The 15,327-nt window shown below is 49.1% G+C and overlaps 1 protein-coding gene across 2 annotated transcripts in view; it reads right to left on the bottom strand.

Annotated features, from left to right (window-relative positions):
• The window catches only part of ILRUN (inflammation and lipid regulator with UBA-like and NBR1-like domains), a 33,061-nt gene that overhangs the window by 13,662 nt on the left and 4,072 nt on the right, over positions 1-15,327 (bottom strand). Inside the window, exons 1-3 of one of the 2 annotated variants that reach the window (XM_082778369.1) lie at positions 7,596-7,748; positions 5,810-5,964; positions 2,049-2,246 (exon numbers count right to left, since the gene is read on the bottom strand). In XM_082778369.1, the coding sequence (XP_082634495.1) occupies positions 2,049-2,246; positions 5,810-5,964; positions 7,596-7,651 (409 nt within the window). In that variant the 5' untranslated portion in view covers positions 7,652-7,748. Of the gene's footprint in view, positions 1-2,048; positions 2,247-5,809; positions 5,965-7,595; positions 7,749-15,327 lie in introns of those variants that run through there. The other variant, XM_082778368.1, reaches the window with a different exon arrangement.

The following is a 15,327-nucleotide window of genomic DNA, read 5'->3' as shown; positions in this document are numbered from 1 at the left end:
CCTGAAGTGACTTTAACCAAGGCTACGCAACAAGTCTGAAATGAGAGCCAGGCAATATCACTCCCAGTCTCCTGCTCTGACAACAAAGAAAAGGTCATGGGTTTTGGTTAGCATTAAAAGGTTTGGCTCTGAAAAAAAAAAAAAAAAAAAAAAAAAAAACTTGGAAGGTTATTAGGTTTATGACAATTCACACTAAAATATCTGTTTCAGTTCCAAAACATCCATAGTAGGTAGACAAGATGCACAGACTGGTAGACTATTACACAAATTTGCAAACAACTGGCTAAAATATATATGTGTGTGTGTTTACAGTTCTTACATCACATGTGTCTTTTGTACATAGATAAGATCGTTTTTTCTACTTACCATTTCATTTACACTTCATGCAAACACTGTGGCATATTTACACAAATACATCGCTTGGGACCTATCCAAATTCAGTCCTACTGCTTTTTTTTTTTCCCCGCCCCTCCATTAAATGTGCTCCAGTTTTGTTTTGCTGTACAGAGAGGGAAAATTGAAAAGAACAGCAGCAATTCCTTATCTCATCTCAGCAGATCTAATAACAGCACCTCACGTCACATGGGATTCGGGTTCCAGTTTTTCTGCAGCGTTAACCTACAAGGGGCTCTTTTGTGCTGGCTCGGGGCAGGAGGCAGCAGCTACCCTCGCTGCGCAGCTTTACACCACCACTGCTTCACGGAGCAGCCTTCATTTGCTGGAGCTCTCCTTCCAGCCCCTCACCAGGTTGAATGTCGCTCATTAGCTTGCATTCTGTGACCCAATTTACCACAAGTGGGATTCCACCTTACAAAACCACGGCTGTTTAAGGACCCCAGCGCCATGCCAGAGCTGTGCACCGACACCAGGCAACCCCCAGCTGGACCTGAGCTGTGGGAGATAACAAGCACCAGGGATTCAACCTACCACAGGGAAGGGCATCTTTGATTCAAAGCTCAGTTGCCAATTTCAATTTGCAGGTAGTTTTCCTTCAAAAGGTGTAACTTGAGCAAGTTTAGTAAGCCCTTAGCCTGCTTCTTTGTCAGCGTGTAGGAAAACCTTGGATTAATAACCGCACAGGCCCGCAGCAGGCAATGCAAGTTGAACAGGCCTTTCAACCTAATTTATGCACACGTTTCAGGGACAAGTTACATCCACTTTCAACACAGAAGAGTCTTACACTCGCTGACAATTCTGCCAAAAAAACAGAGCAAAGAGTTATTTTTGACTCCGAGTGCTAACATCTCTCACTCAAACCCGGGGACTTGGGATACGCCCAACTGCCAAAACAGGCACAAAGATGTTCTCAGTATAAACTACAGCTGGCTAAAAATCACTAAATGGCTCCGAATGAATGAAGATGTTGGTGGCTTAGCCTGAGGCACCATGCAAAATATCCCAAAGTGGTTTTTAAATACAGAAAAGTGGTTCCCAGCAGATGCACCAAGTTTAACTATTGAAACCTGGGCCTTTACCAAGTGTCAGATGGGGTTTTCACCACTTCGGTTTTATGCCTGTATGTAGTTCATGATGTTCAGCACTGGAAAACTTGGAACAAATTCCAACAGGGAAAGAGTTTCAAGGCGAACTGTGCAAGCCTCTTTGTTTTTAAGAGCTCTGTGATCTGCAATTTGTTCCAGTGTTTAGAAAACAGTTCTGTGCTGACCAAGACAACAAAGCAGCTCACTCGATGTTTTCTGTTTTCTATATTTAGCCTCAGAGCCAGCAGACCTCTACCCTCCTCCTGCATTTAGTCAAAGCTTGCCGAAGGCCTACCTGCAGCAAGGAGCACTGGCCCCCAGATTTGTGGAGCAGAACATTTACAAAATGGAAACCAAGGGTTATCAGACTGCAGCTGCCTGGTTCTTACGTCTTTGTACAGTGAGGTTTCATGTCAACAGCCATTACAATAAATCACACAAATACATTTAGGGATATGTGATTTGGTTATCAGGAGGGTGTCCAACAAGGGGCCAGGAGCATCCATTCTGTTTACAACGGGAATATCATGAAGAAGAGCTTGAAGTGCCAGAAAAGGGATCGCTCACCTCCGTAATAGAGTCCTGTGGCAGTGCACATTCGCCACTGTCCCTGATACATTCCTGCTGTGCTGGGGCTGCACATCTGAACACTGACATCTGCAATCTCCTGGGGCTCCAGGGACCTGACCATCACCATGTTTACGTGGCCGAACTGGTCTCCCCCAACATACTTCAGGCAAACCCCTGGGGGCCAGGCCTCCGTCCCTGGGATCAAGCAGAAGAAAAAATTAGTGATGATGCACCAGGAAAAGTCATACGTGTTTGTATGAGACTGGATAAAACACACTCATCAAAACAGTTGTGCAATTGTTCAACAGTCAAAGGAATACCGAGATACACGCAGCATTGTCAGCAACTGACAGAGGAGAACACAGTTTTCAGACAAGGCATAACTGGTCCACTTTGTGACCAGCAGGAAAACCCGTATTTCTTTTGAAATAATCTCTAGCTCTTCACACAGCAAGAATCTCAAAGTCTGTGTAACAGCTGAAAAGGCAAAAAAATCAACAGAACTGAAATTCACATGTGTTTTTCAAATGCCATAGCCAAAGAGGTCAGACCTAGTTTTACTTCTCCTCATTTCTGCCTCACTATATGCAGCTCCTGAGCCTTGCAATGTCAAAACACGTGTTATTAACCCAAAGCGCTGGAAACCTTTTTTTTCAGATAAGAATTCCCTTTTCAGTCCGTTAGTCTCAAGAGGAACAAAGACTTCAAATTACAATTGAAGAGCTGGTACTGCTTTCTAAACGGATTTATTCCCCTCCCTGCACCAACCCTTCTCTCAGCCTTGCGCAATGGTGGAGAGGACTGTGAACACGATTTCTTTGTGGAGATCAATGTTTAGACTGCAGACACTGGGCCTGACCGTGCGACCTGGCAATCTGCAGAGATACAGAGAACAGTCACTGCATGCACACACAGCCATCTCCGCCAAAGATAACAAGTTCTGGGGCAGACAAAAAGTAACGTGCTTCCAAGACTCACAAAAAAAAAATCAGCTTAGAATTGGCTTTTGCTTCTCCTCCAGTAATGTGGCGGGCCTGAGCCAATGACTTTGAGAATACCTTCTGCTTGGCTGAGGCTGAAGGGAACAGCCAAGGGAAGCCTGATGCACCAAGAAGCTTGGAAGCACTCGAGGCGAGAACGGTGGCTGCTGATCTGACCTCAGGCTACCTCGAGGAGCATCCCCTGCAGCAGCTCGCCTGCTAATTCAATCCCTGCGGATGCCTCGGTGAAGACATGACAGGGACTGGTTTTCTACTCAACTCCTCATTCGTGGACCTCTCCATCTCACAGGGAGATCATGACATGAACAAAGAACACCGGACATTCAGTCAGGGACATACTGCTCCGGCTGGAAACGCTGCTGAGATCGGGAGGTCTTTGAAAGAGGAGCCAAGCGACGAGCTGACCTCAGGCTGGTGTGGGGGAGCTGACCACGAAGCCTCATCTGAAAAGGCTGGCAGCCCAGCAACAGGGTTTAGTTTAAATAATTGATGTGATTTTTATCAGGTTTAATGGCTTTAGGCTTGCAAGGTGCCTAGAATGCTGCAACTGATAAGCCCCATAAAATGAAATGATGATTATGTCATTCTATTTCGGTACACTCATCTCGCGGGAGATGATAAATTGTAGTAACTGTCCTGCAGAGCCAGCAGCAGCTGGGGGTAGAGTGGGAAGAGGAAATAAGTCTTAAATCCTGCTGCTCTTTCAGCACTGCTCTCACCACACAAACTGATCTTTTGGCCAAGCACCGTCCTGGAAGGTATCAGAGCAGGGTATTAGTTTTTAATAACACACAATAACCTGGCTGAACCCAGCTTTACTGCTTAAAACCGACAATCTCCCAGAGCCCTGCTTGTCACACATGTCAGCCACCAAGCACCTCCGTGACACATGCCTCAGGTATTTCTTGTTCTAGGACCACGTTCATTTAATCAAGGGTTCCTGTAGAGTTGTTAAAAACCTTGGCTTTACTTCAGTTATCTACCAAACAAGCAGATATTATCTGGAAACACTACAGTCCTTTGATATTATATCTTAATTAAACCTTAAAATAGTTATAAAATGCTGTGGTTCTGCTTAAACTTCAGTCATAACACAGTACGTGAAGGCATATTTAACTAAAACATGCCCCAACAGCATGATTTTAACAAGAGTTGGCCTCCAGCACCAGTATTAGAGCACAGATGTACTTCTTAAGAAGTCAGGCTTTAACCCACACAGAAGCCAAAACAAATTTTGGCCTTGCCAGGAGCTCAGGAGTCAAGATTAACTGTAACTACCCTTCCTCATTTCAGCAGGCCCAGGGATTTCAGAAGGTCAAACGTACCAAGAACAATGAAACACTGCTTAAACGAGGATGTTAAATTAGGGCTGGATTTACATGCAGGAAAGAATGCATCAGGAAGGATCTGAAAGGAGCCAGAAAGGGGGTGTAGTCATAACACACGCAAATACCAGGAGTGGAGAAACTAGATCCATCGAACCTACTACATTCATAAGATTTGAGACAGTTATTAAAAAAATGCCAATTTTGAACATTACAGGAGTTTAAGCAAGCTATAGTGCAACAGCATAAGTGAAACAGAAAAAAGTAAATGGAAATAATTAAGGCCTTTCTCTAGAATATAGTGTTTATATGTTACTGTCCTTACCTCCGGTATCCAGATGAAATACTTAGATTTTTACTTAGATTTTGTTTTAGTCTTTGTTGTACTTCGATATTTAGCACAAATGTGTACAGCACTCAAGCACTGCAGCTATTTACCAGTAAAAGCACTAACGTAGCTGTACATTACTCATGATGATTCATGGCATTATACCTCGTTGTGCTATCATGCTTCTTCACAGAAGTACAAGCAGGTCAATTAAATTCAGGCACAGGTTAAACATCAATGCAACATCCTGTCATTGCAACAGTCAAAGGCAAGGTATTCCCCTTTGCATCCTTGGATCTCATTTCTCTCTGACTACATCCCAACAGATTAAGCACTGGGAATGCATTCTGCCTGGTCTCACTTCCTGGATTTCGGTCCCTGCTTTGACTTATCTCACCCTGGAATGTGGCATCGCCAGCCCTGCATCCTCCTAACGCATGAAAAAGCAATTCGGACAAAAGGGTACTGAAAAGTAAAAGGTACCTGCCACGTTCCCCTTGCACAGCCACCTCTTCTCAGGTTAGATCTCTGCCTCCACAGAGAACACATTTCTACCAAGAGCCCAACCAAGTGACAGTGACAATCAGAAACAAGGGGGCAAAGCAGTGTAGTGGTACTATTCACAGGCTGGTCATGAGCTAAAAGGCTTTGGGACTTAACGGGATCTCTTCACCAACTCAAGAACATGTTCCATTTGTTTAAGTGATCATAAACAAAGACTAGCTAAGGATTCTTAATCTACTCTCAGATTTAACTACTGCCAGCAACAAAATGAAAACAAACACGTATTTCGTTTTCTATTTACCTGCCTCTTCCTACAGCAGTTCCCTAGAGCTTTTGCTTACGTGGTGGCAGGAAGAACAGGACTGGGGCACTGACCAAGCTGCACAATGAGCCACGCATTTGTGCTGACGTGAGAAGGGATACGCAAAGGTACTGGAGGTACCTGGAGGTACCTCCTCCAGTAACGGGGTGGCTCTGGTCTGAGTGAGGTGCGCACGGACCTCCTGCCTTGAGCTGCAGCTCCTCCATGAGATCTGCCACCGTGTCACCTCACCGCCTAATGCACGTGACATGGGCTTTGCTGCAGTCCAAGGGACTTACCTGTGTTCTGTATCCTCCATGTTTTTGTAAACTGGGTGTCAGGAGGGATGGACTCTCCTTCCCCGATGGTGACATCTTCAACAAAGGACATGGAGGGTACGTTGATATTTGGGCTCTCAAAGTCATAATAGGCTCCGATGGCGGCTTGTAGGTTCCTAGAAAGCAAAAAGCAGATTACAGCCTTAAGTACACGGGTGAGCCGGGTCCTCTTGAGAGGTCCACGTGGGTCAGCCTAAACAGTAAAAATATTATCCCGATTAGATGAACTCTGCCGCTCACATTTTCCTAAACCCTCCATCTTTATCATACACGGATTCTGCAAGATAACGGAGCTCAAAACATAGCTTTTTACCTTCTATAGACACTATGTTAGATCACTTTGCTACTTCTTTTCACTGGAAACCTGGGAATTCAGCCTTTTAGGGCTCCACCCTATGGGACTCGACAACAACTTGGAGAGACAGTGGGTGAGTGCTGGGCAGTGGTGTGTGGACAGCTCTTTATATCTGCCTCGTTTCTGCAGCTAATTTCAAGAGAACTCAACTTCGTTTTATGTTGGCACAAAAGATTCAGAGGAGCGTAAGATGAGCAAAACACCAAGCACACTGCTGATAACTCTGAAGGCTAAAGGGCACCAGCAACTATGGACAATAACTCAAGCCCTGCTGCTTGTGAAACGCAGTCGTGTGAGCCACGAGCACTCCCTGACTACTTATTAATCATCAGGTGCCTGCTCAGCTCTGGATCGTCACAGCTCAGAGGAACTTACAAACCGTCCAGGACGAACAAACATTCGTACTGATCCCAAACAAGTGGCAGTGGAAGGCTGTGATATATTACGGACACGCAGAAAGCCACAAGTGCTATTGATTCATGGTCACGGCGTAGCTGGAAACTCGTAGGGTAATTAATTTGAAAAGAGGAGCAGTCAAACAGGAAGAGGATTCATGAGGCTGAGCTGCCATTCCACGATATACTATTATGTTATTATGTAAGTGTTGTGGCAAATCATGTAATTCCTCTGTTTACGCATGGCTGCGGGGTTGTGGCCCTCATTTACATGCGGTGAGTAGGTGCTGTGAGAATGGGGATGAGCAAAATCGCACCGAAAACACCGGGCATAACAGCTGCTTTGTGATCACACAGAGCTATTTTGCTTTTTTAAGCAAGACAAAAACAAATCAAGAACCAGGAATCGCCACCTAGAGCAGAAACCCTACAGAAGGGTGGTTAGAAGCTGTGTGGTGCGGTGATTTATGTAGGGTAAGCATTGTTTGGTGGAGTGTCAGGTGTCCAACCCCCAGCCAGAAAGCCAAGGTGAAAGCGGGAGAAACATTTGCAGCATGACCCTGAGAAAGAGCAAACAGAGGGCTCCGGGGGCTGCTTGCCAGCTGGAAAGGGACTCGAAACAGTGAGCAAAGGAACTGCCTCCTGCTCAAGACCTACAGCGCTCGAGGGAAAAAAGAAAATCTGACATTGTGTAAAACCAAAACCACCTGGGAGAGAAGCGGCACTGACTGCTTACACACAGGACCCCAAAGCAGCAGCTAACAGCACCAGAGCTTGGGTCAGAGGGGGACAATCAGATCTGAGAGCCACCCACACCGGGGGACACCTGAACAACAGATGCACCAGTCCCCGGAGCCACCAGAAGACGATGCCACTGCCAGCTGACATCCTGACATCTCCCACAGCTCAGCCAAGGCACGAGGTGGCCCCGGAGGGGCGCTCTGCCCGGCGCAGCAAACCCTCCAACCCCACACCAGAGCTTTTGCTGCTAACACACCGACAGGGCTGGGCACCACGGGGCAACAGACCAGCCTCCAGGCAGGACTCCCACATTTCGAGCGCTGAATTTCGGACCAGAAGCCATTATTCAGCTCGAGACGTTTTCCACTTCGGAGCGTCGGGGCTATATTTAATACAGGCAGCTCAGGCGAATGCTGCAGGAAGGGTGCGTGTCACGTTCGCCAATAACCGGAGACAAACGCTCGGCTTTACGTCAGCAGCCGCCTGTTGCTTATACACGGCACGAGATTTACATAACTTGCAGCAGGGCCGTGCCAAGAGCCTCCTGCTCGCCCAACCAGCTAACACCACGAGCTGCAGCTCGGTTTTCACGACAATTTCCTCCAGTGTTACAGCGATCCGAGGCAAAAGGCTTTGTGAGAGCTACAAAAGACAGCGACGCAGCTCTTTCTCCTCCTAATCCACTGCTACACAAACCCATTTTCAGACGTCCGGCACCGTCCTTGCGTGCTACGACTCTGGGATCGGGAGTAACAACATTTTATTGGCATTAAGAAAGAGAAAACAGCAGTTCCATGGGGGAGATTTCTTCTGTAATTCTCTGCAAGGCAGCCTGCGCTGTTTTGTTTGCTTGGCTGTAAACCCGCTCTGAAAGGTAGTGGGCTATTTGTGCACACAGGCTGCCTGCCAGCTCCCTTCCCCTCCCTGGGTCATATTTCATTGCTTGCTTTGCCATTGGGAAACGGCTCCAGCCCTCCGCAGCCTTTAGTTAAAAACTAACCGAAGAAAAGCACGTGGCAAACAAACAGATTCGCCACCTTTCTGCCATCGGGCACCCCAAAGCCACCCTCCTGCCCCCATCCCAGTCACCGCCGCAGGTTTTGGTCGGGGTCAGCACCCGCGCGTGCTTTGATGCCCCCCCCGGCCTTCCCCCTGGAGAATTAAAAGGAAGCTTCCAGAAACCAAAGAGAAATTGAAAGTAGCAAGAGCCAAAGTCAGGATGACAAAGCAAATCTGCCCCACGCTGTCCTTTGACACAGCCGACCCGAGGAGATAGGCGCCGTGCGGCTGCAGAGATCCCCGCGGCGCTCACACTGCGGGCACAGCGAGCAGCACAGCCCCGCTGCCTTCGTCTGGGCTCTTCCCAAGGGATGCTGCCCCTCGCTCCCTGTCCCCAGGCAGGGCTGGGTGTGGGTGTGAAGGCAGCCCCCTGCTCAGGGTGGCAGCTATCACCTGCAGAGGGTCGCAGCAAGCTGCAGCGCGGTGATTTGCACCTCAGGGACCGAGCACAAGTGCCCCCTCTGCCTCCTTCCTTCCACTGAATGCAGCAGAGCAGCAGATGTTAATCAGGAAAGGCGAGCACCTTTCCTTATTCCTGTATCACCCTTAAATTCGCCTGCGTGCATCCACTGCTGTTATTATCATGTCTTTACCCTCGTGCCCAGACACCTGGGGACAGGAACGCGGAGCCAAGCCCCCGAGAGGCAGGGGTGAGAGGCAGGGGTGAGAGGCAGGGGTTATCGGCTGCAGGCTTCCCTTGCACACCCGCGCCTGCCCCGTCTCCCCCCGAGGTGTGCCACCCACCACGCTGCCCCTCCGCATGAGATAAATTCCTATTATAAACCAGACAGCTCCCGAGCTGTAAGATGAGCACGCCAAGCCCTGTGTAATTTACGTGACTGATCTATCCTAATTACAGGGACGGCCGCGCTGCTGCCTCTGTCTCAGGACAGCCCTCCAGGTGCCAGGCGCTCGGTGCCGAAATGAAGCAATTTTTCCCCTTTCAGGGCAGCAGCAGCGCGGAGCTGGGCGCACAGAGCAGGTCCCACGGGATCCGGCCACACGAGGTGTGCCGACCACAGCCACGTCCAACCCCAGTCCAAAAAGGTTTTGGAGAGGGAGGGCAGAAGGCAGGAGATAAGGATTGCAGCTGTGTGTATCAGACCCATTCTAACTGCGGGAATCCCGCTCCTTCCTCCCCAAAGGCATCCCGATTTACCTATCCAGTGTTTTCCCAGCAAACTGCTGCCCCCAGAAGCAGACAGCGCGTCCCTTTCCAAGTCCATTCCTCTGCTCTGCCGCTTTGTTTCAAGCCTCAGGAGCTAAATTACACCAGCAAAGTTAAAACCTCCTCTGCTAATAGCTCTGGAGATGTCCCTTAACAACTCTTAAGTGTTTGCAAAGAGGTGGTTTATCTTGAGCCATTCTTTCCCTTCCCGGGTTTTTTCCAGACAGCCTTTTGTTATGTTAAACCAATATATTTAGACAGTAATTACTCCCAATTAACTAGGTCACCGTGCAGCACTCACAAATGAAAGAAACTCTTCCCAATCGATTCACAAAGCAGAGGGCTCCTCTCACAACCCGGCCCCGGTGCACACAAGCAGCAGCACCCGGGTACCTGGACGTGTCTCGGTGGTGGTGTGGTGTTTTAAAATTGAATTCTTGGGTATGAGAATGAAGAAACCGAGGTACTGAGGCTTACTCACCCCTGCCTTCTACAGAAAGCACATGCACAGCACCTCGTCCTCCTGTTACCAAGAAAAGGCTCAGCTCTTGCCACACATCACCAGCATGCCTCCGTGGGCGTCTTGGGAGGCAACAAGCAGGTCACTGCAGCACACGGGGCAAGGGATGGCAGGAGTGCTGCCAAACACACCCAGAACAGGCAGAGAAAGTGAGCTGGGAGAATCCTGCACCATCCGGTACCTGTAACCTCCTGCACCTCTTCCACTACACGCATGGATTGTATTTTGGTTTTGTTTTCCATCCAGCAGCTTCAAGTTCTGAACTACGGGGGAAAAATCCCTTGCAGCCCGCAGGCTGACTCTCTGAAGGTCGTCACGACTCGGGAATTCCACCCCTAAGTACCACTTTCATCAGAAAGCAACAACTTCATAATTAAAATTTCAACTGTTACGGGAACCTACAAGTTCTCATTTCCTATAAAATTATTCGATGAATCCAAATGACCACAAGGCAGCCACTCCAGCTCAGAATGCAGCCGGCAGTTTGTCCCTATCAGCTCTTGCCCTCTATTACCACCTATTAGGAGCTCACGGTGGGACTCCCAGCAGCGACCCTCCTGAGCTGCCAGGAGAAACAAAGGCAATCAGCGCAACGCCTTCGACTCCGAATCTCATGCAGGATGCAGCCCTTGTATCATACAAGGACAGCGAGCTGAGGACAATGATTAAGTCAAGTAGAAAGCACTCTGACAAATGGACTCTGTCACGGCGTTGCGCAGAGCAGCTGTGCTGAAGCGAGTGCCAGGTTGTGTTTCTCTCCCTCCCAGGGGCTGAGCACAGAAGTGCCCCACGCCTGGTGCCCGAGCGTGGCGCGATCTCAGCACCCACAGGCAGCTCTTGGCACGGGAACCACAGCCCCGGGGTGCTGTCCTCCTGAAAGATGCGGTGCAAAAAGCTAAGCAGTGACACGGGGCTAAATACTTACTGCTTTCTGGGCAGCACTCCTTCCGTGACTGAATTCTCGCCCTTCTCAGGTCCTTCCCACTCCCCAAAGCAATGTGTAGCCGGGCACCCCGGCACCCCACGAGGCAGCCTTTGCTAAAAACAAAGGTGTGCAAGAGAAGTAGTGCAGCAGCTGGGGAACTTCTCCCTCCTGAGTAAAGGAACAGCTCCGCGTGATGCAGGTGGGAGGGACTCAAAATGCCTGAGGAGCACATCCCAGTGAGGCAATCCTCGGCCTGCTCCTTTCGTCTCAGCACCCAACAACCCCTTTGGATCTGATTTCCTCAGCTGCTGGGGAACTGGACTGATAGCACTCCGGGTTAGGCCACCTCGAACAGCTACTTACTGCTCCTGAAGTGGGAGGCACCTCGAAACATTAGCAGAAGCTCGGGGGAGAGACTTGACACCGCAGGGAAGCGCTTCTACCTGGAGCTGAATTCAAACATTTTCAGCGGAGACAACACAGGGCAATTAACTGGAAGGACTCTCAAGACGTTTTGAAGGACTGGAAATTTTAATCAGTGAGTAGCTTTCAATAAACACCGCTCCTGAAAGCCAAATTTGCACATCAGTTACCTTCAGAGCTGACCTCTTACACTAAACATGAGGCTGGGAAACTACCTCGTGAGGCTTTTTTGGTCCTTACAAAAGGACCACAGAGGGAAGCTGAAAGCTTTCAGCTGAACTTACACAGCTTAAGGGAGGGGGGGAAAAGCTGGCTGATTTGAAGCTCAGGCATTTTCTTACACGAAGCCACAGAAAAACAGGTGATTGTTTCAGCTGAGAGCAGCCAGCTCCAAAATACAGGTGGGATGTTCCAAACCTGCAGTGACTGAATGCAATATTGCTCTCCATCCAGGGGCAGCAAGTGAGCAGACACTGAAGATGCACTGTTTTCAGGACACCCCACTCCACCAGAAGTCTCTTGAACAGGCTTTTAGAAGCACACAGACAGGTACAAAGGCACCGTACCCATCACCACGGTCCCAGCTGAGCGCTCACCGCACCCTGGAGCGTCTCAGTGGCAGAACCAAGGCTGCGACACTGCTGCGAGCCCCAGACCCCAGCAGCTGAACCCTCCTAAAGCAGGCAGCCAGGAGCTCCAAGTCTGGGCTAAAATGTTTTGTGAACATCCCAGCAGGAGCTGCTCCCTACCTGCTGCCCCCGGACATGGGCACCAGCCCATCCCAGCGGGAAGCCAGCGCGCTGCCGGTACGCTGCAGGTTCCCCGAGCACTAATTCCTCAGCACAAACCATGTCACCAATCTATAATTGTCTGCGTTCGAGTAATGGGGGATTAAGCTACAGAAACTGTCTGAGAACAAGTTCAGGCACGCTGGGCAGCCCAGCTGGACTAAAATTACATCGCACCCAGCTCCTGCTTGCAGCTCCGCGCCACGCGCACCCATCCCGGGTGGGTCTGCAACACGGGCACAGCACAGTAACAACGCTCTGCAGTTAACAACGCGATGTATTTTAAGTCTACCTTTCATTCAGATTACTTGTATCAAGTATTTGAGCTTTTCGGGAGAAGAGTTGTGCTTTTTTTAATGCTTTAAATAAAAGCTGTCCAAGAAAACATTTTCCAGCTGATTAATTCTCTCATTTTCTCATTTTTAGTGACATCAGGGGACAGTTGCGCAGAGATCCAACAGTCTACAACAGCTCACACATACTAAGAACACATCCACGATGCTTCGAGCCACCGCAATGAATTAAGCTGTTAAAAACTATTTTCTGCTCCCCAGACAGGGTACGAAGCAGCTTACGTAGGCACCGCTGAGCAGCAGCCACAGGACTGCCAGCCTGCCCCAATCCTCCCACCGCCCGCTACCTCCTCCCTACCAGATGCTGGACCCGTTCCGAGTTAACCCAAAGAAGTTTCCAGGGAAGACAAACTTGATTTCAAAGCCTGTTTTGTCCCAGGTTTGTCTCCTCCAGGAACTCAAGGGCTGGAGATTCCCCCCACAGCCTGCCCAGAACCAAAGGAGCATCAACACCGGGCTCGTGATTTGTGAAAGCAGCACCGGGAACGTTGCCCTCAGACTTATGGGGCCGTGGGTAAGCAAAAGGGAAGTTACGGGAGTCCCGAGGACTGAGACAAAGAGCAGACAGACACGGAGAGCAGGGACCCCGACCCCTTCTAAGGCTAAGCACAGACACCACAACTCCCCACTGGCACAGTAAGTTTTTGGTGGCAAATCCAACAATTCTAATAGGAACAGGGAACGAGAGTTTACATTCATTGTTTTGGGGAAAAGAAATCCTACCGCTTGTTTTATATCCTGCCTTCCCTTTGACTTCACAAGTAGAAGAAGAGAGGAAAACTCAGCAAATGCAGCCAGACACAACATCTCTCATCGGATGGAGCTCTCTGATAGCAGCTGATTCGTTTACTGGACATCAGCAGAAACACTGCCTTCAAACAGCAGAGGAAATGAAATTAATTAGTTCGTGCTCCGTTCAAGATCTGCAAATAATGGAGATCTCGATGCCAGCAGCAGATGTTTGCCCCCACAACCGGCACACAACAAAAACAAACCTGGCAGCACGTTGGGTCTGTAACCAGAAGTGTTTGATCAGCAGTGCTAGAGCTGCTCCTAAATATTTGCATCTAAAAAATGCAATAAAGCAGTGTTTTAATTTGAGAGATCAACTGCATTCTTCGGGGGGTGCTGGTGTTTAATGGAGGGCTGGAATAAACCCGCAGGTGTTTTAACGCAATCGGCTGCACGCAGCTCTCTACCAGACCGAACGTGCAGCGCCGTACCCAGATCAATAAACTGGCTTTTGGTATCACCTCATGATCAAAGGTTGGCTGGCGCAGGGGCAGAGGCAGCTGAGGCCACACGTTCCACCTCAGCATTCATATCCCAGGAGGTAATGCCTAAAAACTTTACGCGTCTGCCTTGGCACGGCCTCACGTCTGCCCTCTGGTTCCCCAGGAGCACAACACACGGCTCCTGGAGGGCTGGAGTCGAAGATTTACCAGGGGGTGGCTCTGCACGGTGCACCAGCAAACCCTTCACACACAGCAGGAGAAGGCTGGGAGGTGACGAGCTGCCACGCACCGCTCCCGGCCCTGGTGCCACTCTGAGCCCAGGTTCTTCCTGACACAAAATCGGAGATCTTCTACAGAAAAGCAGTCAAAAAACCTGTTAACAGAGGACACCTGAATGCTTTTTGTCTTCTGAACACCTCCAAGATCTGGAAACGGAGCTCAGGAGCATGAGGGGCTCCTCGTTGTGGGAAAGGCATCGTCTGCAGGATGCCTGCTGCCTGGGGGTCCCGGTAAACCCGGTGCCCTGGGGACAAACCCCATCTATTTACAAGGCCATTTTAATTTTAGGATCCAATATTCTGCCTTCTCTCTGTGATCAATAAAACTCACACCTAAGTGTTAGATAAATCATCACGATGCCAGAGAAATTCACGTTGCTGATGTGAGAATCGCCGCCAGCGGCTGATCCCTACCTCACCTCAGCTCCCCTCGATCCTACAGAAACACCCTGCCACCGTACAGCAACGCCACGGTGGCTTCCTGGAGTATTTTCAGAGATAAAGTAACCTATAATTATTTTCACAGAAAATTCTCTGGAGTACTGGAGAAACCAGGTCAGAGCTACAAATTCTTCTGAGCATGCTAAAAAAGAAAACCTCCAGAAGAGATCTGACTGCCTCACAAAAAAAGGACCTTAAACACCTTTTTTTTTTCCCTCCACCATAGATCCAAAAGTCTCAGGTTCACAGCAATAAAGCGCCGTTTTGCCTTTTTAAACGCAATGGAAACCATCGTTACCTGACACATTACAATTAAATACCAGTATCACACCTACCAGACGAACAGAAATCAGCTAAACAAAAGTGAAAAAAGAATGTAAACAAACACGAGATGTAAATTATTGAAATATGCCTGCATTAAATAAATCTGCTGAGGTGGAATCTGCACTGACACGGGCTGAAACCCAGCACCACCACCAGCTGCCCAAGCCCAGCTACACAGAACCCAAGGGGCTCACGTCCCCCCCCTGCAACCTCTCCCCCTGAAATTTGGTGCGATTTCCCGTGAATCGAGTTTCCTCTTCCATGTCCCAACACGATTTCCCTATCAGCTGGGAAGAGTCCCATGACTTCCAAGCAAGGGGCCTTACAGGAGTGTAACAACAAAAGCAAACAAGAGGCCCATTCTGTGCAGAGTTTCCCTGTTTTTTTACGTTTCCACTGCTCCTCACAGCTGATGCCCAGTCAGGGCATCTCTAAATTTGCTTTCTAGTGTTTTCTGAATGTGCCCGGGTCCCA

The sequence above is a fragment of the Aythya marila genome (assembly GCF_965140915.1).
Source record: "Aythya marila genome assembly, chromosome: 24".
NCBI classification, from domain to species: Eukaryota; Metazoa; Chordata; class Aves; order Anseriformes; family Anatidae; genus Aythya; species Aythya marila.
This window is presented reverse-complemented; position numbering and strand designations above follow the sequence as displayed.